Source organism: Solanum tuberosum, unplaced genomic scaffold, assembly GCF_000226075.1.
Source record: "Solanum tuberosum cultivar DM 1-3 516 R44 unplaced genomic scaffold, SolTub_3.0 scf00511, whole genome shotgun sequence".
Lineage (NCBI taxonomy): Eukaryota > Viridiplantae > Streptophyta > Magnoliopsida > Solanales > Solanaceae > Solanum > Solanum tuberosum.
The window spans coordinates 184,602-208,339 of record NW_006239438.1 but is presented as its reverse complement, the minus strand read 5'-3'; the positions used below and the strand labels follow the sequence as shown (position 1 = coordinate 208,339).

Genomic DNA, 23,738 nt, shown 5'->3' with positions numbered 1-23,738 from the left:
TATATATATATATATATATATATATATATATATAAGGTGTGTAAAAGGAATTTCATACAAGTTAGAGGAGTAAACTATATACTAAGCCCATAGGAAAACTATGTTGCAATAGGTAGGTTTTGTGACATGCCCAAGATAAAAGGCAGGTTGATGAGGGTGGATTACAAAAGGATTGTCAGGCTTGTACGTTGGGAGGTTTCTGAAAAAGGGATGCAAATAATATCTTAGGCGAAACCTATATCTGAATGAGAGAGGAAACTAAAGATCTTTATAAGACATAAAACAGGTTTAAATGGTACATACACTTTTTGGTCTTGATGGTGTTGTAGTCCAAGGAACAAATTTGTGAGGCATATTGGACCAAAAGAAATTATGTATTTGGGTTGTGAAAAGTATATACAGTATCAGAGCCAAACACTCCCTCAGTATGATAGTGGGGTATAATCTTATAAGAGAAGATGCTAAGTCTCTAAGGGGAAGGGGATAAGTATATGTGACGGCTCTTACAAAGGGTCAGCTGACGAGGGTAGGTCACTAAAGTACTAGTAGGCGTCTAGGTTGGCAAACTGTTGAATTTAGGTGCACATGACACCTTAGAAAAATCCTACATAAGAATAACGAAGGAAAATGAAGAGCTTAACAAGTTAGCACAAGTTCATAGGGTACACATGTTTTTGAGTTCGATGATGATGTAGTCCAAGGAAAAAATTGTGAGGCCTCATAGGGCAATTTGCATGAATAGTACGTGCCATGAATATAGATCGTGATAATTTTATATGTCTACCCCCGTGCAACTAGGTAAAGATCTTCACACAATCAAGTTACTACTTATAAATGTATTTATAAATAGAGGTATATCTAAAATCTAAACGTAATGAGTTTGGATGCCATAATATCTACTAAATATTCGAGTTACTAGGTCTCAAATTTAATATCTATATACATTTGGTAGATATTTATCACATACACAAATCTGGTCTAACTCAAAATTATTAGGTTCGGTTGAATTCATAGGCATCTGCGTCACACATATGATCTCCATAATAAACAATTATTAGGAATCTTGAAAATTAATTTGAATCTCTATAACAGTTAAATTACATCGACAATATACAAATCCTTTAATTTATGTAATCTATAATAACAATAATATATTTAGAATAATTTCATAAGTGGAGTCAAAAGCGAATAGTGATATAAAAACCTTACCCTTAACCTTATAAAGGTAAAAATATTATTTTCGATAAATCCTCGATTCAACCTTAATTAATTTTTGGTTATTAGTACACTACTAGGTGGGGTTGTTCAAACCTAAACCTCCCCCACTTCAATATGTTTTTTACTTAAAGTGGGACAATTCTACCTAAAATAAAGACCCATACAGGTTGTAATATAGTAATATGTGGATTATAGTAGCCAACACAAGACAACAAATTAATGGATTTTAATTGGGAATTGGGTGGTCTGTATATCTATCAAGAAAATGACCTGTTTTTATATAAAATATATTAAATTCAATAACCACTTCATCCTTTGGTTTCTCCTTTGCCTTTTTAAAATATAACATAATTTCCAATGTCAATTATATTGTAAGTACTCTCTTCGTTTTAATTTAATTATTTTACTGTATTTTTAGTCTGTTAAAAAAAAAGTATTCTTTTTTATTTTTGACAACTCTTTAATTTTTCAATGACATATTTAAGATTACAAAATTAAACGTCATTCCAAAGTCAAAATAAGACAATTAAATTAAAATAGGGGATAGTAGATGTTTGTTTACACCAAATAAGAACAAAGGTCTACAACAAATAATAATACTTGTAATTGTTTTAGGTGAACAAACTTGGAATTTTTCAATTATTATCCACTTGTTAGCAAAAAGTCAAAAAACCATGAAAAGCACTACTTTCTTGAACCTTCAAGTTGTCTTTAATATTCAAGAATGGCTATCTTTGCTATATGCATAAAATAAAATAAAATAAAAACATCTTCACACAAGAAGAGAAATAGAGCAATATATGTATAGGTTAAAGAAATTATTGCAGAAAATTAAAATGAAGGAAGTAATGAAGTAATGATCTAATGATCAACAAAAAATATGGCGAAGAGAGACAAAACAATTTTAGAAAAGATGCATTTTTTATTCCATTGTTTATATTATTACAAAAGGGAAAAAAATAATTAGATTTTATGCAATTTTTTTGTGCCTATAACAACTAAATAAGATTAAAATATCAAATGTAATTATACGTGTATAACAATTAATCACTAAAAAATCTCATAACAAACGAAACTGTTATAGAAAGATTTTGACTAAATCAAAACAAGACGAGACAAAAACTAAAGGTAACAAAACTCTCATCTTAAAAAAAAAAAACCACGATTCATTCATATGGCTGAAAATAAAACATAGTACATATATTACCACAACAAAACACATAAATATATAACAAACATAGAGGTGATTAATTAATAATTTCACCAAAATATACACATATATTAATTAAGACTTACGTTTGACATTTTTTCTTGTTTTTTGAGATTTATCAATAGGCTTCCCAAAAATACCACAAACACCACAACCAGATACCTTAGGAGATGGAGGATCTATGGACGGTTGCATGTAGTTATCTGTAGTTCGAGACTTAATAGGTCTCGGCTCTGGCGATTTTTTTTCTTTTTTCTTCTCTTGTACACCTTCTTGATCAATTTTCTTGAGTTCTCCGGATAATAATTTATCATCCCATATTAAACCTGATGAACCTTGTCTTCTAAATGAAATTTCTGATCTTGGTAACATTTCTCCAATAGATGGTTGATCAGCCATATAAAAACTATAGTCTAAATATTTTTTTCTTCTTCTTCTTGATCTATATGAAATTGAGTCAAAATAGTTGTTCAATATCTTGATATATACAAAACAAGAAATAATATATATATGAAAAGATTAGTTGGACAATGATGTGATCATATATATATAAATAAAAAAATTTAATCATATCTTATTTTGTATAGTGTGTCTTTTGATATTACTATTTTGCCCTTTGAAATTTGTGATATGGTTTTGAAGATTTGACACTATATATATACCATCATTAGTTACACTATAAGTATAGTTTAGTTTATTATTAGTTTGAGTTTAAGTTATATTCAGTATTTAATGTAAATAATTTTTTTTACATCAGCGATAATAATATTGAAATTAATTTTTTTATTAAGAAATTTTATAATATAAAAAGAAGACTTTTGTAGTAAAATACGATTAATAATCTACTATAACTAGCTACATGTAAGGATAAACAGATAATATAATTAATTTTTTTTAATACTGATCATGTTATATATAACTTAAATATTTTTGGTAAAAAATAATAATTAAATTTTAGGATTTAACTTGTATGCCCTAATATTATAATAGGTAATGAATTTATTTTTATGTTATAAATTCATGTTTTATGAACGATTATCTGTAGTTATTTTTTTGGGGTGAATTTTTTGTTGAATTTGGTTCAATCATTGATATATATTAACAAGAAATAAGATATGAAAGGTTAAGTTGGACAATGACGTGATCATAATATAAATGAATTTCACATGTTTTAGTGTTTGAAATTATTTGTTTGCGATTTGAAATTAGTGAAACTAATTGAATATTTGACACAAAACTATTGCGTACACTCAAAATATTGTTCTATATATTGATAATATTGTAATTAATATTTGAAGGAAAATATTGAAAGATAAATTATTAATGAAGGTTACAAATTTGACCAAGAGGAATTTTTTTAATACTATCAGTATACCTCCTTCTATTATTTATAAGTTTCAAGATTTAACTTATATATACACACTAAAATGGATATAATTTTTACATGATTAGTATATTATTATTGAGAATTTTTAATTGTGCAATTAGTTATTTAAATTTTTACCTTATTGGTAGAAGTCTGATTCTCCGTCTTTGTAATTTTCCTATTTACCTCCATATCCCTCCATATATTAAAAAAATAGTGTATTTTAGCATATTGTACGTAGTAGGTATGTTATTAATTCATTTTTATGGACAATTATTTGTAATTAAGAATAATATGATAGTGTAAAATTTATTCATGGATAACTCATCTCCAAATCAATTATCAAACGATCATTTGAAGGTGAGTTATGTATGTATTAAATCATGCATAACTAATATTATAAGTGTTTGTTTTGCATTTTAAAAATCTACATAACTAATACATGTGTAGGTTACGAGGGAATCTATGTATTATTTTATGCAGGATTAGAAGGTGAAATACATGAATAACTAAAATCTGCACAAAATAATACATAAATTTTTCGTCATAACTTTATCCCTACCAGTGGTGGAGCCAGGATTTTCACGAAGGGTGTCCAAGTGCTAAAGTGAACCTGCTCTTCTTAAAAAGTGAAAAAAAATTGCTACTAGTGAGATTCGGACACACGAACACTTTAAATTTGTGTGTCATTACTCTTTCAAGGTGCCGAAAACCACTAGGCTACATCATATTGATGTGTCAAGGGTGTCCAAAATATGCTATTTAGCCATTTTATTTATCATTTTACTTGTATATACGGTATAATATTCCGACGAAGGGTGTCCTATTGGACACCCTAACACAAGGGTGGCTACGCCAGTGATCCCTACATTACTAATATCTACATAACTCTAATTGGCTATACGTACCAAACAAATAGTTGGTCACCAAAACTAATACCTGCATCATTTTCTATAATAATACCTTCTACCAAATGATGCCTAAATTGTTAAAACATACACTTACAGAGTCAAAGTTTGGATTTGGTAATACATCATTATAATTGGATAATTTGATTTCGACTTATGATTAAATTCAGATGTCTCTAGTTTAAGCCCCTAAAAATAATAAAATAAGCTATGCAATGCATAAATTTAAATTTAATCATGTTCAATATGTATATCGAATACACAAATGAAAACCCCCAACCCCAAAAAGGACAATATGTTGGATATGAAGGTAGTAAACCAATTTTGAATAAATAAAAGTTAATTGAGGATAGTCTAAAATTAGAGTATAAAAGTAGCAGCCATCTTTGAATGCAAAATTAGCATTCATGAAAACAATTATTAAGTAATAAATACAATGATTATTTATCCTGAATTTTTCAGATTGATTGATTTTATTATTTTGGGAAGTTTTAAATATTACGTAACTATGCCAATTCTTCAAAATAATATAATGTATATTAACCTACAAATCTTAAATACTATCTTCTTAACATATTATTTGTTGAAGTATATTTTTTTTGAATTTAACTATTAATGAGTTTGACTAATTCAACCAAATTAATAGAAATAGACCTAACAGATTCATAATGGACAAACATTTATTATTATTATTTGTTTGAAAGAAGAAAAAAGAGAGGTAACACTATATCTATATCTAAATATTAATTTGAATTGACATGAATCTCAATGATGACGATGATCAAGAATTTGACAATTGATAACACAAGTAAATATAGAAACACACAAAATATATGTAGTTTGGGTCTAAAAAGGGTAGTGTGTAACAAAATATTATATCCGTCTAATCTCGCAAGTGGGGACTAGGGTGGGTAGTGTGTAAGCAAACCTTACACCCCTACCTTGATAATACAAGTAAATATAGAAACACACATAATACATACAGTGGGGTCTGAGGAGGGTAGTGTGTACACACAATAACATATCCATATAATCCTACAAGTGAGGTCTGAAGAGGTAGTGTGTACACAGACCTTATGCCCCTACCTTGATAACACAAGTAAATATAGAAACACGCATAATATATGCAGTGGGGTCTGGGGAGAGTAGTGTATACACACAACAACATAACAAACCGATCCCACAAGTGAGATCTGGATAGTGTAGTGTGCATGCAGACCTTATGCCCCTATCTTGGGAGGTAGAGAGGTTGTTTCCGATAGACCCTCGGCTCAAGGAGCAGTGTCTATCAGCTGAAAGAGATTAATCAGAGCATTTTCATAGCAAGAAGGCTATTTTCCAATGTACCTGTAATATTCAATTGCACAATTTCTTCTACAACTAATCCATGACTAAGCTGTTTTAAAAAGTTGTAAAGTTTCAAAAGCTAATCCAGAAAATTGTACAAAACTTTGCACCAAGCTACAGTAAAAGTTTTTCCAAAACTAAGTTTTTATCAAAACCTTTGAAGTCTACTAATTGCTCACTACTGAGCTCAGCCTTCTTTTGTCTTTGAGGATTTCACTGAGAGGTTTTGGACCTGAAAAGTCTTCTTTCTCACTTCCTCCAGATGGACCAGTTCCCTCGAGAGAATTTGCATCTTCTCTTCCTCTCCTCTTTTCTTCTCTAATCTGAGCTAGAGTCTTGGGTGCACTAAACGTCTCTGGAACGTCAGTCAGTCTCTTCCTAGAATCCATCCTCCTCCTAGGGGGTTCATTTGCAAATGGTCGCGACTGGCCCCGTCTCCTGTCCTTGAAATGCTGCTGTCTGTAACTGCTTCCTTGAGACTGTCTCAACCTTTTCAGCCGATTGGCACCCTCCAGACGAGTGCGGTTCAAAAACGCGGGGGAGAAAGAAACATTGCTTTCCACTTTTGAAGCCCTTCTTTGAGGCATCCACTGGGAACCCTGTGGACGATGCCTATCCCTGCTGCCTTGCTCATGGACATTCGACCTAGACAGGTCAAACCTTCTAGACAAGTGATCTGGAGAATCATTTTCACTGGCTCGTCGCTTCTTCAGAAGGTCCCGGAGGTCAACATTGTCTCTGCCACGAAAAGCCAGTTCACTAGGCAACTCTCTTTTACGAGATACCCTCTCTCTTCCATGAGCAGGGATAAGAAATTCTCCGACGCGTTCATTCATTTCATGATTCTCAAAGTTATAATAAGAAGCGTTTTGTTCTACGTCGGAAACAATTCCTATATTTGGATATGCAGGATCATACTCGAGGTGGTTCTCAAAATCATACCCAGCGAACCGTTCATCAAGCTCCCTGTCTTCCATATCATGGTGCATCAGATAATTATGTTCATCTTCGTGACTCAAACCTACTAATCTATCATCAACAAGAACATCAAAACCGGGAGATGATTCCAACCACTCCTCTCTCTCCACGCTGTCCTCCACTTCTTCATCTGAGCTCTGGTTGGGGGACATATAGGATCCTCCTTGGGTAAGGCCTTCAGCATGAACTAACGAAACTAACCCGACTGCAGCAGCTTCTACAGAAGGAGATCCTGACGTCTCATGAGAAGCACTTTGCTCACCAACATTATTAGTCATCAAATGAAAATCCACTTCTGAGTTGATATATTCATGTGCTGCTTCCTTGGGCCCCATTTCTGAAGAATTGGGATGTTTTTCGACTGCTGAAAGATCAGTTTCACTTCCTGCAAATGTCTTCTTCATCTCAGCTGTCGGTTCATCAGGGACTTCAGAAGCTACTTTTGAGGATGTCCATGCAGTTGCACCGTCATCAGGTCCATGCAGATATGCGCATCTTTCACCTTTATTGCAATAGCCACTGAAATAGAAGTAACAAGGCATATTTGTCTTGTTAACAGGCACATCAGATTTGTTGGGTTGAGGAGCCAATTCAGATGACGTCTCAGCATGGCTCTCTAATGGCTGAGAAAATGGACAGAGAAAAATTAGCACGTCCAAAGAATTTAAAATAACAAGTTCAAGAAGCAATTTAAGTCAAATCAGAAAAAAGGAAATGAAAGGTCAGACGAATATTTGCTTTAAACCATGTAATTTCTTGTTTGCTAGGTCCTTAAGTAACCCATTACATTGTCACAAAAACCTTCAGACCGTGGAAGATCTAACAACCAGTTTCCAAGTACTTTTCATTGTTTTCTTGGAGTATCGTAAATCCACCTCCCAAACCACCCTGCCCAACACTGACCTTTATCCATTTTGATCCCTTGGTGCCTTGAATCCCTAACCTCATGGTTGGAGGTGGGTGGGCATTTCAACTAAGCTATCCCTCCTCATTAACCAGTCACAAGGTACTTAACACATTTATAACCCCCCAAAAGCCTCTTTTTCTGTTCGACGAGAAGATTTAATATGAGCATTTATTAGAGAATAATACAAGAGATGTTGAACACATACACCTTCAGAAATTGCACAGATTGTTAGTCAAATCAGTGATTTGCGCATTTCGAGGAGCCTGAGGTTTCAGATATCCGCGCTGCTCCTAAAGAATGTTGCACTGTACACTTTTCAGGAAAAGAATTTGGAACTTGTGATCTAGGCTTGTTAAAACTTAAAACTTCCCCGAGAAATGGTTACCATGGATTTGGCTGACACAAACAAGTCTTGAGTAGCCAGTAAATTTTAGTGGAGATCTATATTTTTGGACTCCTACTGATAAGAAAAGTGTTTAACAAGAAGATATCTCACTTTCTTGGCAGACAAAGGCCTTGAGGAGCCAGTAATTATTAGTGGAGATCTATATTTCTTGACTCACGAAGTAGGAAAAGTGCTTCTTTGATAGGATGATATCTCGTTTTCTTGGAAAGAGGAGATAGAGACTAACACAATAGCTACCCGTTGAAGAAGCACTTTCTACTTTTTAGGTCGTGGTGGTTCTACTAATCTAGAGCTTAGGCAGACTGTAGCCAAGTTGTAATCATCCTACCCTATAGACTAACACTAATATTCTTAAATTCCGATATATGAAACAGTTTAAACATGTCTGAACTCAAACTATTTTAAGTTGAGAGAAATAGTCAAGCCAAATCAAAAGCATATTTCATTTTGTTGCATTTTTGCAGTAATAATATGTCAAAATCAGCACAACTATCAATTTCAAACAATGAAAGGTTTGTACTTACCGGATGTCGAAAAGCACATGTTGGGTTAAGACAACTTCCAGCCACCCAGTACCAGCAATCCCTGGGATTGAGCCTTGCCATCTCACTATGTCGATATTCACATTCCATTCCCTGGAGCAAAAATCCATATCACAAAACCAGATTCTTAGATACAATACTTGAAATAATGAGACAAGACACACACAAACACAATTATACATGTCAGGAAAACCTGGAGTCAGGCACAATGACAATCACGAATGCACAGCTAACAAAAACACCTAAGATAACCAAAACAGGTATGGCATAATTAAAATAATAATATAAATGTTCATTGCATTGAGACCTACTACTCCGATTGTTGCTATTCCATCACCTCTAAACCATAATTGATTAGACTTGAACTGAAAAACTAAAACTATAATTATAGAAACAATTAAACACAATAATAACTTAAAACAAAGAAACAGCACCAACACAGCAAACTAAATGAAGACGATTAACTGAATTCACAACTTCAGCAAACCACAACAGGATCATCGACTCACTTTATTAAAAAACTTAACATAACAACCCAAATCCTCAAATCCGTTGAATTCCCTTGCATAATCTCACCATTTAACCATTCCATCATAAAACAAAATCCAACAAATCAATGCACCCTAATCCTGAAAAAAGCCACATCTAACACGATACACACACACACACTCTATTTCAATTTCATACGACTTGTTTACTTGACACAGTTTAACATACTAATTTAACATAACATATACATTACATCAGCATTAACATATATTTAGTAGAATGACACAAAAACATATTTTTTCTTTAAAACAAGTTTGGGGGTAGGGTAAGGGGAAAACGGGAAAGAGATTACTAGGTGAGGAATCGAACCCTCACCAACAAACTAATAATTCAGGTAGCCAATCAACTGAACTACTAACATTCCCGATGTAACACATAATCAACAAGCTAAAAAAACACCCATATAAAAATGAACACAAAATGCATTCATCCACCATTTTTTTTCACCAATTCTTCAACAGTTACATAAACCAAAAATAAATAAATTGAAACCCAGATTAGAAATGCAGCTAATCAACGAGTTAAACAAACACCCATATAGAAATTCACACAATAAATGCATTCATCCACCATTTTTTCACCAAAAAAATCGAAAATTTCGACGAAATGCCAATGAAAAAAGGATAGCTATACCTTCTTACAAGTGAGGGGAGATGCTAAAAAATACACACAATCAGTAAACCGCTTCTGAAATTCTTCCTCCATTGTTTTCTCCCAAAAAAAAAACAGACGAACAAAAAAAGAAAATTTTCAAAATTCTGAATGCATTGAGGTTCTATAACTCGATCAAATTCCAAACCCTCAACAATGAATGTGTACCTATATATATATGTACATATACCTATAGATACACATATACATACAACAACTGTATAGGGTGGAGTGGGGTGGGGGTGGTAGGGTATGAAGGTGATGATGATGCTCAAAATTTTTATAGAAGCTAACGCTTTCTGGGTTTTTTTGTTTTTTGTTTTATAAGTTGCATTGTTTGCAATATAGGTCCTTGTATTTTTGGACATGTTGCATTACTCTCCCTTAGTTTTTATTTTTATTTTAACCTATTTTGAAAAACTACTGATAACTACTACTTCGATTAGTTCCAGTTTGTATCGCATAAATATTAGGTTAGAAATAGAGATTTTTTATGTTAAAGGACTTGTAAGTAAATAAGCTTAATTAAGTTTGACGGTATATTTTAGATTAGATTTTTAAATTTTTTCTTTAAATGTATGTTTTGACTATAAAATTTTAGATTAGATTGTAAAATTTTATTCTTAAATGCATTTTTGACTAAATTTTTTGAATTTAATTTATTTTTGACTAAAATTTTGGATCAAAATTTTAAATAATTATCTTTAAATGTATGTTTGCTTATAGATTTTGAATCATTTTTTTTTAAAAATTTTATCTTTTAAAAAGATATTCGAGTTACTCGTTTTTAGGTTTTTGAACTTTAGTAAATCTTAGTAGGTCAGTTGGTTGACTACTTGAATTTTCATTTTGTTGGTGAGGGTTCGATCCCCCGACTTGTAATCTTTTACCCCATTTTTTTTAAAAAAAGTTTTGATTTTTTCACTCACAAAACTTCATTTTATCACAAGTAAAATGCATGTCACGCACAATTTTAAGTTTCAAAAATCACAACTTCAAAAATTCAAGTTTTCTACTTTTAAATTTCAACTTCAAACTCTATGACAAATGAAAGATTATTTGGCAACCAATCAACTGATTAATTATATATACTATAATTGCAGATTATGTGCGATAAATTTTATGATTTTTTGGTTATGATTTGTGCTTTTTTGTCATGTTTCCGTTTTTCCCCTTTTAAAAAAATTTAATTATTGATAAATTATTTGATTCAATTAATCCAGATTCATATTAACTTGATTCAATGCACGATCATTTAAACTAAGATTTTTTTTTAAAGTTTGAATCACTTATTATTTTTTGGGGTGGGTGGTTATGATCAAAAGCAACATATATAGAAGGTTTTACCTTCAATTTATTCAAATTATTTTTTACTAAATATAAGATTTCGTTATATATCGTATTCAAAAAATTTAGAATTGATATCATAAACACATAGTCAATATTCATTTTGATTTAATTTAAAAAGATAGTAAGATGTTCTCATACGTGAATCGGTGAATGTGGGTGTAACAACATTATATTTAGCCTAATGTAAATTTTCAAACATATTTTTGTACAAATTTGGTACAAAAAAAACTGATCCAAAGCTAATGAGCTTAAAAAGGTAAAATAATTATAATAATATATTATTATTTAAAAGTTTCACATGAACAAAAATATTTATGTGACAATAGGTGAACACCAATTAAACACATTAAATTGAGAGGATCTTGAGATATTATGTCAAGAAAAACATTATTCGACACTTTGATAATACAAAAATTATGTTGTTCGAATTCTTAAAAAAAAAATACCTATATAGGAATATTAAATCTTTCGGCATATAGGTGTAACAATATTTTCAAGATGTCCATGCAACATATATCATAAAAGAACCAAAAAAGATGCCCCCAAAAATTGTTTACTCAATAATTCTATTTAATACAAATTAAATATTCTTTTATGCTTATGACTTATGAGGATACCTTTTGTTATAGTATCATGAATATTATTTAATAATCTTATTCTATTCTACAACTTTTTAGATAAGAATAATATATAAAACCATTCAATAAATCCATTATACTCTTGAAGTGCTTCTTTAATTTTATTAAGTTTTTTACTACATTTTTTCTTACCATTTAATTTTTTTTCTTGATTGGAGAAAAAAATAAAGCAAATTTAAGGAATAGAATCCTCATAATTAGACAGATTTACTAATAAGAACTTTTCCAAATAATTGATTATTCCTACATGGAAATGTATTAGTAGACTATGTTGGGGCACTATCGAGGGTTGTGGTGGTATGAATATGTTCTCTTCAACCTTAATGGTCTCGAGTTTGAGGTAATTTGGGTATGGAAAAAATCTTAGTAGGAAACACTTTCACCTTTAATGAGTCTTACGTGACTCACACGAATCTGGACTAGTCGAGATTGGAATGGAGATACCAGAAATCGGTTGGAACAAGAAAAAAACACTATTATATTGAAGCTAGGCATGAATCTTGGATTTGAATTTGATGAATTAGATAATATTGAAACTATTGTATTTATTGATCAAATTTTAATATTTGTTGATATTTTCATGTGCATATTTATGGTTTGTCTAAAATCATTCGTGAATAACGTAGTTTTTTTTCCTAATTTTAAGGGGAAACGGGGAGGGGATTACAATGTGGGAAATTGAAACCTCACAAATAAGATGTGAGTTCAGGTAACCAACCAACTGAGCTACTAAAATTCCCCTCCTAATATCGTTATATGTGCTCATAAAAGCATAGCATCAAGTTCTTATCTATGTTATAATTGAGAGTTGATGCTTAAAATGAACTAATTTTGTTCCCTTAGAATGAAACTATTCATTAAGATTCTATGAATCCAATATCTAATCCTTAGTGTTGTTTCTCCTATTTTTTATGTTGCCGCACTCGTATCGTCGGATCCTATAAAAATATATTTGTTTGTCCTGTTTTGACTTGACACGAAGTTTAAGAAAGTTAAACAAGACAGAGAATCTTGTTGTCTTAAACTAAAAATATGTCAAATATACCAAAACCAAACATTTTTTTTAAATGGACTACAAAGGACAAACAGATTGATACTGAGGGAGTACTGCTTTTGGAGGATCCCATCGATACTTTTGAAGAGTCCGCGAGCAACATAGCTTTTGCTTTCTTTATAGGCCTAAACAACATTGATTGATTGTCAAGATTACATAATAATTGACAGTCAGAAAGAAAACAAAATCTGAAGGAATTTCATTCATTAGAACACATTGTGTAACAGTGCCACAGTTACAATGTAGTTAGGAATTAAGGTCTCTGAAGGTAAATCTTCAATAAAAACTTAATGTCGCCGCGTCCCTCAATACAACTCACTTTCTCTCATGTCACCTCCTGAAAAAACAGAACAGGATGTTAGTAAATGAAAAATGGCGTTGGAAAGTAAAACGTCGATTAAGGCAGATGTCTCACCAGAATCCTTAGGTGTCTTGCACTTATAACATTCAGCTCTACTGGCATAGTTGTGCATACCACAGCCTATTCTGTAGATCAAGAAGGAAGTTGTGTGAGTTAAATATGCTCGTAGTAAATATCGAGGACTTCTAGTACTTTTTATTTTTGGTATTCACTTTTGGTTTATATAACATAGGACTGCGATGTGAAGGGGAGCTTTGGTGCAACAGTAACATTATCCGTAATGTGACTAGGACGTCATGAGTTCAATCTGTGGAAGGTGAGGCTGCATACATAAGACTCTATAGACTATATGGCTTGGCCATTTACTGGATCCTGCGGATCGTGGGAGCTTAATGCAGGGGTCTATACCTTATAATATTGGATTAAGATGAACTTAAGTGGAGCGATATGGAAAATGAGGATTCATATAGCCGATCAAATTTGTTGTCGTAGAGTAAGTCACTTGCATGGAAAATGAAAAATGTGAAACTAACCTGGTGCAAATCCAATCACCACTCTTCCAACCAGGAAGAACACTTGAATCATATCCATAACCTGCTGGTGCCATCATTCCTGTGCCAATACCATAATAATCACTTTTTACGGAACCACATCGATAGCAACTTGTTCTGCTTGCATAGTTGTGAGAACCACAGTTCATACCACTACAATACCAATCTCCAGCAAGAACATCTGTTTTGTTTAGTCCATACATTGCAACGTCAGCTGACGTTGCATATTTAGGACAGCTACATCGTTGGCATCCATCCCGTTTCTTGAAATTTACGTGCTGGCATGAAGCACACATCCAATCTCCTTCCCTGTTCATTTTCTGTCCTTGAAACCTGAATTCAGCAAACATGAAAACATCAAATCTTAAAGGCTTAAGTTTTTCGAAAAACTTTCATGAAAGACAGAAGCTTTTTTATGTAGAAGCCGGAAGAATATGAAATTGATTCTTACCAAAGATAATGAAATGAACTACACAAGGAAAAACACATTATGAATGCCTCACCTTAAGAAAAGTTACAGATTAGACAAACTGAGCTTCTCGACTAGACGTAAAAACTTGAAGATCAAGAAATGGTTTGCTGAAGCTGATAAATTTTGATGAATGATTTAGAGAGGTTTATATAGTTGCAATAAGTCAATAACTCATTATTGGGGCCCAAAAAAGTTTCCTTTTTTATCTGTTTTGAATTATAGACAGTTTCCTTAAATGGGATCCACAACCACATGATGATGTTTATAAATATTGAAGAAATTTTTTGGATAAAACCTTGAAGAGTTTGACAAATGCATATGATGCTAACATCTCTTTTTTCCTAAATATTCTTCAATAATTTGAAAAAAATAGGGAATAGAATCCTAAAACAGACTTAAAAATTTGATTTTTAAACAGAAAAATTGACTTTTTATTGACAAAGATATTGATTAAGAATAGGTTCTGGCTGTTTGGACACTAGGAGATATGCCATGGAATTGAAACAACTTCACATGAACTAAGACACTTGTCTACCATTAAAAAGGGAATATAATTAATTTTGCATGGAATGTGAACCTTTTCCAAAATAATGGATTATTCCTACATGGAAATGTAGGAGTAGACTTTTTTGGAGCCACGGGCGGATTCAAGATTTAGACTTGATAAGTTTTATCTTTAAGGTACTTATTGTTGAACACATTGCATTTTTGTAGTTATTGGTTTGAAATATAATGTTTGTTGACGTTCTTCGTGATTTTTCACTTGTATATTTGTTAGTGTGGTGGTGGTGGATCTGAAATTTAGATAGTGAGTTCTGAAATGTATATCTAACTCTAGACGTACTTGTCTTACGTGTCCACAAATGCGCACACATATATATATATATATAGACTCGATACGAAAGCACCTGCAGGTTCTATTGAAAATGCTAATCTGTGGTTGAATTTGTACTCATTGCTCCACTCACCCCTAACCCCTCATCTCTTGTTTGTGGTTGAATTCGCGACTGTTCTTTTCACGCCCCCTCCCCCACAATCCCTAAGATGGATAATGTTATAGAAATAATGTAACAAGAATCAATTCCATATTCTTATTCAGTAACTCAATAACTCTAATAGAAACAACCACTCGAGTTTTTCCTTATCTGAATGAGTCTTGTATTAAAATACGATTTTATATTGAGCTCTAAATATAAGTATGTAGATGGTCCTGCTGGTTAATGTACATGATCCCGTTTATTTTCTCTCTAATGAAGCCAAGCTTACTGCTAGCTTATCGGTCAAAATCCAAGCTTTATTAGTGTGATTTAGAATAGTTCTTGGCTCATTCTTGTCTCTTAAGTTGCAACGAACTTACGAACCCTCAAATGGGGTTTCCACTAATTAGTTGCATTGAAATTATTGTTATTATCTGTTGTTTCTTGTACTTCCGTTACTTCTTTTTCTGGACTATTTGGACTTGTTTTTCCTTGAGCTGAGGGTCTATCATAAACAACTTCTGTAAGAGGGGGTCTATCTAGATACACGCTACCCTTTCCAGAACCCGATTTTGTAGTTGCATTGAAATTATATGCACTTAGCTCAACAATGATGCAATGACTAACTCGAAAATGTTTCCGATTAGTATGGTAATGGAAATGAGTTTGAGACTTGAAGGAAAGAATGAAAAGAGAAAAAGTGCAATTGGCTCACTAATAAAAGTAAAGCATCTGGTTCTTATCTGTGTATAATAATTGAGAGTTGGTGCTTAAAGGAACTAATTTTGTTCCTTCAGCGAGAAACCACTCAAATATTCTATGAATCTAATATCTGATCCTTATATAATTTCAACTTCCTTTTTTCTTGCTGTCAATTAAGTGATACATAATGTTTGGTGGACTGTTAAGTTTCGATAATATGATTCGTTGGAGCATCCGACTAAAAGCAGACGTTGAAAGACAGAAAGAATGGAAAATCTGAAGGGATTTCATTCATTAGAACACTTGCACAGTTACAATGCAGTTAGAAATTAAACCCTTCTTTGAGAAACTAATCTAAAGAAACAAACTTCATATTTCCGCGGCCCTCAATATAACTCACTTTCTCTCAGGTCACCTCCTGAGAAACAGAGAAATGAACAAGATGTTAGTGAATGAAAAATGATGTTGGAAAGTAAAACGTCGACTATGCAGTACCAGAATCATATGGCAGATGGCTCACCAAAATCTCTAGGTGTCTTGCATTTATAACATTCAGCTCTACTGGCATAGTTGTGCATACCACATCCTAATCTGTCGATCAAGAAGGAACAAGTCACGTAAAGATTGGACTTAAATGGAAGGACATGAATAATGAGGATTCATAAAGTCGATCCCTACTTGTTTGGAAATGAGGCGTAATATTTTTGTTATTGAATTAAAGAGAACTAACCTGCTGCAAATCCAATCACCACTTTTCCAACCAGGAATAGCACTTGCATCATATCCATAGCCTGCTGGTGCCATCATTCCTACCCCAATACCATAATAATCACTTTTTAAGGAAGCGCATCGATAACAGCTTGTTCTGCTTGCATAGTTGTGAGAACCACAATTCATGGCACTGCAATACCAATCTCCAGCAAGAACATCTGTTTTGCTTAGTCCATACATAGAAACATCAGCCGGTGTTGCGTATTTTGGGCAGCTGCATCGTTGACATGCATCTCGTTTCTTGAAATTTAGGTGCTGGCATGCAGAACACATCCAATCTCCTTCCCTACTCATGATCTTTTTTCTTGAAATCTGAACTAGTAAACATGAAAAGATTATGAGAAAAAAATCTTCATACAAGAAGCAAAATAGGAGATAGTAAGAGTTTAGTTCCAATCTGAGATAAAGAAATGAACTTCACCTAAATCAAATGAAGAATGGAGCTTCTCGACTACACGTAAATGTGAAGCTCAAGGAATGATTTGCTGGAGTTGGTAGATTTTGATGAATGGTTTGGGAGGTTTATATAGTTGAAAGATCTCACTATTGGGGCCCCAAAGTTTCCTATTTGATCTTTAGACAGTTTCCTTAAATGGGATCCACAAGATAGCACAAAAAAAATACTTGGATAAACCTTCCTTCTAGAGTGTACAGATATATGTCTTTCTTGTCAACTGTTAAATTCATGCATTTGATGCTAACATCTCACTTTTCCTAAATATTCTTAAATAATTTGAACTTTCTTTCGCGATTGAAAACAATATAGAAAATTTACGGAATAGAATCTTAATTAGACAGACTAAAACAGTGATTTTTTAAACGGAAATTGACTTTTATTGACAGAGATATTTGAAAGAAAGACATGGTTAACATGAATTGGTTCTGGCTGTCTGGACCACAGGAGATATGCCATGGAATTGAAACTGCTTCACATGAGCTGAGACACTTGTCTAAGTTTTCCGAAATAACAGATTATTCCTGCATGGAGATCTAGCAGTAGCCACAGGCGGATTCAGGATTTAAACTTGATAAGTAATTTATCTTTAAGGTTCTTATAGCTGAATCCGTTGCATTTTTGGAACTGTTGGTTTGAAGTATAATATTTGTTGACATGTTAGTGCTTTTTCACTTGTATATATATGGTTCGTCGTCTTGAAAATGATTAATGTATGGTACATTTGCCTCTGGTTGGGGTTACTTAATTCAACCACCTTGGGATGGAAATCAAGTGTGCGTCTTTCTCCTCAAAATCGATATGGATTGATCAGAACGAGTATTGTTTAGTATATGCATACATTTATTTTCATTCTTTTTATATAATTCGAGCAAAACATAGTTACATAGATCTGCCTCGTCTTCTCGTAATGAGGTTTGTACTCCCAAATGTGAATGTACTTCCATGGATATACACATCCTCATAGAGGAACTTTGAAATGCATATTTTGGAGCAATATCTGGAGTTTTTCCTTATCTGAATGAGTCTTGCATTAAAATATGATTTCTTATTGAGCTTCAAATATAAGATTACTCGTGCTGAGTGTGACCGTCTTATCTAAAAGCTTAAACTATTAGAGAGAGCAAATTTTTAATTACTTAATTATGTCTTCAACACCCCCTCACGTGCGAACTTGATTCCTTTTCATGGACTAAACACGTGAGAATTCTTTTTGATAATGGATAGCAGTGAGACTCGAAGTCAAGACCTCTGTCTGCTAATGATACCATGTTGAAATGTGTGATCATCTTATTTAAAAGCTTAAGTTGTTATACAGAACATACTTTTAATTACTTTATTACGTCTTCAACTACTCCTACTGTTTATCTCACCCTAAAAGTATGTATATCGGTCCTTTTGTTTGCACTTTGATGTAGCCAAGCATAATGCTAGATCGATTATTGGCCTAAAGCCAAGCCTTAGAAGTTCTTGGCTCATTTTTTTTCTCGTAAGTTGCATTGAAAATGTTGCAGATTAGTATGGAAATGAGTTTTGAGACTTGATGAAAAGAAAAGAAGAGAAAAGGTGGAATTTGAGTTAACGTCATTGGCTCACTTATAAAAGTTAAGTATCAGATTCTTATCTCTGTAATAATTGAGAGTTGATGCTTAAAGGAACTAATTTAGTTCTGTGAATCTAATATCTGATCCTTCTGTACATATGTGAAACATAACCCTTCACATTTATTAAAGCTACATAATACTCCCTGTGTTTCAATTTGCTTGTATGGTTTTGACTTGACACAGAGATTACAAAAGTACATAAGACTTTTGAATCTTGTGGTGTTTAACTAAAGATATGTAGAATGTATCGAAATGTCATTTAATCTTGCGGTCTTAAACATTGTCATGTGGAAAGTAAGAATTAAAGAGTTGCCAAAATAAGAAAGATACATTTTTTCTATTAAACAGACTTATAAAGGAAAGTAAGACAAACAAATTGAAACGGAGAGCGTATTATCATTGGACCACACAACAAAAACAGTTTTTGAAACTTGAAAGAAAGGAAGAATGCAAAATTTCATGTGAACTAACATGCTGCAAATCTGACAGTGAACATGAAAAGATTATGTGAACAAACTTTCTATATGCATTATATGAACAGTTATGTCATTCTAGAAAGAAACTCCGCGGCACATTAAACTTGCATCAAAGACAGCAGCTTTTTTTGTGTAGAAGCTGGAAAAAGAGGAAGTTTAGTTCCAATCTAAGATAAGGAAATGAACTACACAAGGAAAGGACATGACCGACGCCTCACCTAAAAAAAAATGAAGGAATTGAGGTATTGAGTTTCTCGTATAGAAGTAAAATTTGAAGCTCAAGAAATGGTTTGCTGGTGCTGATAATTTTGATGAATGGTTTAGGGAGGTTTATATAGTTGTTAGATCTCACTATTAAAGCACGAAAAGTTTCCTTTTTGATCTGATGTGAGCTTTTGACAGGATCCACAAGATATATAGCACAGTTTCAAAAGTTGTCAACTGTTAGATTTATGGTTTGACAAATGCATATGATGCTAACATCTCTCTTTTCCTAAATATTCTTCAATAATTTGAACTTTCTTTCTTGATTGGAAAAAAATCGAGAAAACTTAAGAGGGAATAGAATCCTAAAACATTGATCTTTAAACAAGAAAATGACTTCTTCTTTTTTATTGAGAGAGATATTTGAAATGAAGAGCCACTAGTTTATACAAGCAAAGATAAAAGATACATGATTTAATATGAATTGGTTCTGGCTGTCTGGACCACAAGAGATATGTTAAGAAATTGAAATTACTTCACATGAACTAAGACACTTGTCTCGATAAAAAAAAGGTATATAAAATCTAGACGTTGGTGGATGAAGAATGTGTAGTCTTTCTACCCCTGCCATGCAATGAACTTCAGCTCTCAGCAGTGGCGGATCCAGAATTTTTTTAGTTATGAGTGCTCAACTATTTCTAGTATGAGTGGTCGATCTAAAATTTAGACGTTGTAGGTTCTAAACTGAGATAGAGAGTTTTGGGGTGTATATGTAACTCTAGATGTGCTTGTTTTATGCGCGAGTTCTCTCTCTCTCTCTCTCTCACACACACACACACATTCACACTTGTTCGTGGTTGAATGCGCCATTGCTCTTTTTGGATTTCACCACCACCCTTCACCAAATTCCTAAGATAGTGTTTTAGAAATTGAAGTGTAACAAGAATCTATTCCATATTCCTAATTTATAAGTCTACTCAATAACTCATCCATGAGCAATCTTTGAAGCTTTCTCTTTCGAAATGAGCCTTGCATCTTAATAACAATTTCTTATTGAGCTTCAAATATAGGGATACAATTACTCCTATGTGTGACCATTTCATCAAAAAACTTAAACAACAGGAGAGAAACACACTTCTTATTACTTAATTATGTCTTCAACACACCTTCTCACGTGCAGGTTCGATTGTTTTTCATGGTCTAATCACATGGAATTTTTCCTTGATGATGGGTGATGGTGAGACTTGAACTCAGAATCAATGTATGCTCTGATACCATATTGTTGAAATGTGTGACCATCTTATCTAAAAGCTTAAACTGTTAGAGTTTAATAACTTAATTATATCTTCAACAACTCTCACTATTTCTCTCACCCTAAAAGAATGTACATAGGCTCTTTTATTCGAACTTTGATGTAGCCAATCTTACTGCTAGCTTATCGCCAAAAGCCAACTGCTCTTCACTTCTAGATGCCTTGTTATTGTGATTTAGAAGTTCTTGGCTCATTGTTGTCTCTTAAGTTGCATTGAACTTAAGAACCCTCAAATGTGGTTTCGACTAATTAGTTGCGTTGAAATTATATGTATTTAGCTCAACAATGATAGAATGTCTATCTTGAAAATGCTTCACATTAGCATCGAATTGGAAACTTGAGGGAGGAAAGGAAAGAGAAAAGGTGAAATTGGCTCAATTATAAAAGCAAAGCATCTGGTTCTTATCTGTGTAATAATTGAGAGTTGATGCTTAAAGGAATTAATGAAACCACTCAAAGGTTCTATGAATCTAATATCTGATCCTTTTGTATTTCTCTTATTTTTTCTTGCTGTGATCCTTAAAATGAAAGACGGAAAGAAGGCAAAATCTGAAGGAACGTCTTCATTATAACACTTGCATAGTTACAATGCAGTTAGAAATTAAACCCTTCTTCAAGAAACTAATCTAAGAAAAACTAAAAACAAGAGTGAAGAAGGGTTGTTTGAAGGCTACATCTTCAATAGTAACTTACGTCCCTCAATATAATTCACTTTCTCTCATGTCACCTCCTGAGAAAACAGAGAAATGAACAAAATGTTAGTAAATGATAAATGGTGTCGGAATGCAAAATGTCGATGATGCAGTACCAGAATCAGAAGGAAGATGGCTCACCGAAATCCCTAGGTGTCTTGCACTTATAACATTCTGCTCTACTGGCGTAATTGTGCGTACCACATCCTAATCTGTTGATCAAGAATGAAGTTGTGTCACTTGATATTGGACCGGGACATAAACAGTGAGGATTCATATAAAGTAAAAATGAACTAACCTGCTGCAAATCCAATCACCACTCTTCCAACCAGGAAGAGCACTTGAATCATATCCATAACCTGTCGTTGCCATCATTCCTGCTCCGATGCCATAATAATCACTTTTTAAGGCACCACATCGATAGCAACTTGTTCTGCTTGCGTAGTTGTGAGAACCACAGTTCATACCACTGCAATACCAGTCTCCAGCCAAGACTTCAGTTTTGTTTAGTCCATACATGGCAACATCAGACGGTGTTGCGTATTTTGGACAGCTGCATCGTTGACATGCATCCCGTTTCTTGAAATTTAGGTGTTGGCATGCAGCACACATCCAATCTCCATCTCTGCTCATTTTCTCTCTTGAAATCTGAATTCCTAAACATGAAAACAAAATTTTACATATGGGAAGTAAAATACGCCAGGCATGAGAAAACAATCAAGACATCTTATTATTGTTTATCAACCTTTGAAATACTGTTTATAAGCAAGAAGCCAAGAACTACATTACTTACATTCAAAGTTGAATTATATTTTTTGCATTTACTTTCAGAGATGATAAAATGAACTACACAAGTGAAAAAAAACATAATGAATGCCTCACCTAAAAGAAGTGAAGGATTTGAAGTAATGAGTTGCTGGAGTTGGTAAGTTTGATGAATGGTTTGAGAAGGTTTATATAGTTGGAAGAACTCACTATTGGGGCCCCAAAGGTTTTCTTTTTTATCTGTTGTAAGCGTAAGACAGTTTCCTTAAATGGGATCCACAAGATATCGCACATTTTCCAAAAAGTAATTGGATAACCTCTTACTTCTCTTACTTCTCGAGTATAGAGGTATGGCTCTGATGTGAGGCTAAAATATATATTTTAATTATTATTTGTTTCATATTTATTATTTATATTTATCTATTTTGAATATAAATTTAATAAATTGTGCTTAATAGTATATTTTATTTGTAGGAATAAATTAATGAAAAAATAAAAGTTTAAAGCTAAAAAAGAAATAAAAATGAAAGAGTGAATAAGGAAATCAAGTTCATTAAATTGAATATAATAATATTTAATATATATGAATTGTAGTTGAGGAAAGAATTGAAGCTCAAGGAACCTAGTTACCACGTGGCAGCCAGTTAAAGGAAAAATAATTCGTTCTAAACTGAAGGCGGCGGACATTGTTCGTGATTGTTTAGTGATTTTGATTCTAACATGATATGTTTATTATATTAGTTGTTTTTATATTTTTGTGATTACTGCTTGATCACTATTGAAATAAATATATTGTCCGAATTGAATTCGGGAAAGGAATAAGAGGATAGAACGTGGAATATAAGGAGCATGATTTTCTCTTAATAATTAAGGTTAATTTGTATCTAGGATAGGGATATACCTAGAAACCATGCTTGGTCATTATACAAGAAGAAATCGTAATGCTCGGTATTTGATCTAACCTATCCCCGATCAACGATGTAGTTAGGTTGTCATTTATCGTAGGCGATTAGAGGTCGGGAGACCATGATCATACATTTAACCCTGTGAATCAATAACTAGATAATCAAATAAGTTGATGAAATTGATGCTAAACATGATTGTTAGTTAAATTATAATCCTAGATCGATTCATTCATTGATTGTGTAAACATGTATCTTTTCTTAGTTAATTACTTTTTAGTTATTTTATCTTTATTTTTAGTTTAGTTAATATATTCATCTTTTGAAATCCTCCCCTTAAATAAATAATTAGAATTAGTATAATTTAGTAA

At 32.8% G+C, this 23,738-nt stretch overlaps 3 protein-coding genes and 1 long non-coding RNA gene across 7 annotated transcripts; all 4 read right to left on the bottom strand.

Annotated features, from left to right (window-relative positions):
* Window positions 1–6,037: 6,037 nt before the first annotated feature.
* LOC102595304 (zinc finger CCCH domain-containing protein 32-like) lies at window positions 6,038–10,356 on the bottom strand. Its single transcript, XM_006364837.2, has 3 exons — window positions 10,065–10,356; window positions 8,865–8,975; window positions 6,038–7,650 (listed from the first exon to the last, which is right to left on the bottom strand). The coding sequence occupies exons 1-3, from the start codon at window positions 10,134–10,136 to the stop codon at window positions 6,217–6,219; spliced, it is 1,617 nt and encodes a 538-aa protein (XP_006364899.1). The 5' UTR covers window positions 10,137–10,356; the 3' UTR covers window positions 6,038–6,216.
* A 3,028-nt stretch (window positions 10,357–13,384) lies between these two features.
* LOC102602139 (uncharacterized) lies at window positions 13,385–14,596 on the bottom strand. The gene is made up of 3 exons (XR_001472031.1): window positions 14,540–14,596; window positions 13,540–14,369; window positions 13,385–13,461 (listed from the first exon to the last, which is right to left on the bottom strand). It is a non-coding gene; the product is annotated as an uncharacterized lncRNA (long non-coding RNA).
* Window positions 14,597–16,484: 1,888 nt separating this feature from the next.
* LOC102601804 (zinc finger Ran-binding domain-containing protein 2-like) lies at window positions 16,485–17,547 on the bottom strand. Of its 2 annotated transcripts, none has more exons than XM_006364855.2 (4): window positions 17,380–17,545; window positions 16,918–17,270; window positions 16,708–16,778; window positions 16,485–16,605 (listed from the first exon to the last, which is right to left on the bottom strand). In XM_006364855.2, the coding sequence occupies exons 2-4, from the start codon at window positions 17,250–17,252 to the stop codon at window positions 16,574–16,576; spliced, it is 438 nt and encodes a 145-aa protein (XP_006364917.1). In that variant the 5' UTR covers window positions 17,253–17,270; window positions 17,380–17,545; the 3' UTR covers window positions 16,485–16,573. The 2 variants fall into 2 exon arrangements, with proteins under 2 accessions (XP_006364917.1, XP_015159666.1); XM_015304180.1 differs by having other exon boundaries at window positions 16,547–16,605; window positions 16,683–16,778; window positions 17,380–17,547.
* A 4,000-nt stretch (window positions 17,548–21,547) lies between these two features.
* On the bottom strand, window positions 21,548–22,669 carry LOC102594531 (zinc finger Ran-binding domain-containing protein 2-like). Of its 3 annotated transcripts, none has more exons than XM_006364836.2 (4): window positions 22,583–22,669; window positions 21,999–22,348; window positions 21,817–21,912; window positions 21,548–21,738 (listed from the first exon to the last, which is right to left on the bottom strand). In XM_006364836.2, the coding sequence occupies exons 2-3, from the start codon at window positions 22,331–22,333 to the stop codon at window positions 21,822–21,824; spliced, it is 426 nt and encodes a 141-aa protein (XP_006364898.1). In that variant the 5' UTR covers window positions 22,334–22,348; window positions 22,583–22,669; the 3' UTR covers window positions 21,548–21,738; window positions 21,817–21,821. The 3 variants fall into 3 exon arrangements, with proteins under 3 accessions (XP_006364898.1, XP_006364896.1, XP_006364897.1); XM_006364834.2 differs by having other exon boundaries at window positions 21,842–21,912; XM_006364835.2 differs by having other exon boundaries at window positions 21,842–21,912; window positions 21,999–22,356; window positions 22,583–22,636.
* Window positions 22,670–23,738: the final 1,069 nt, after the last annotated feature.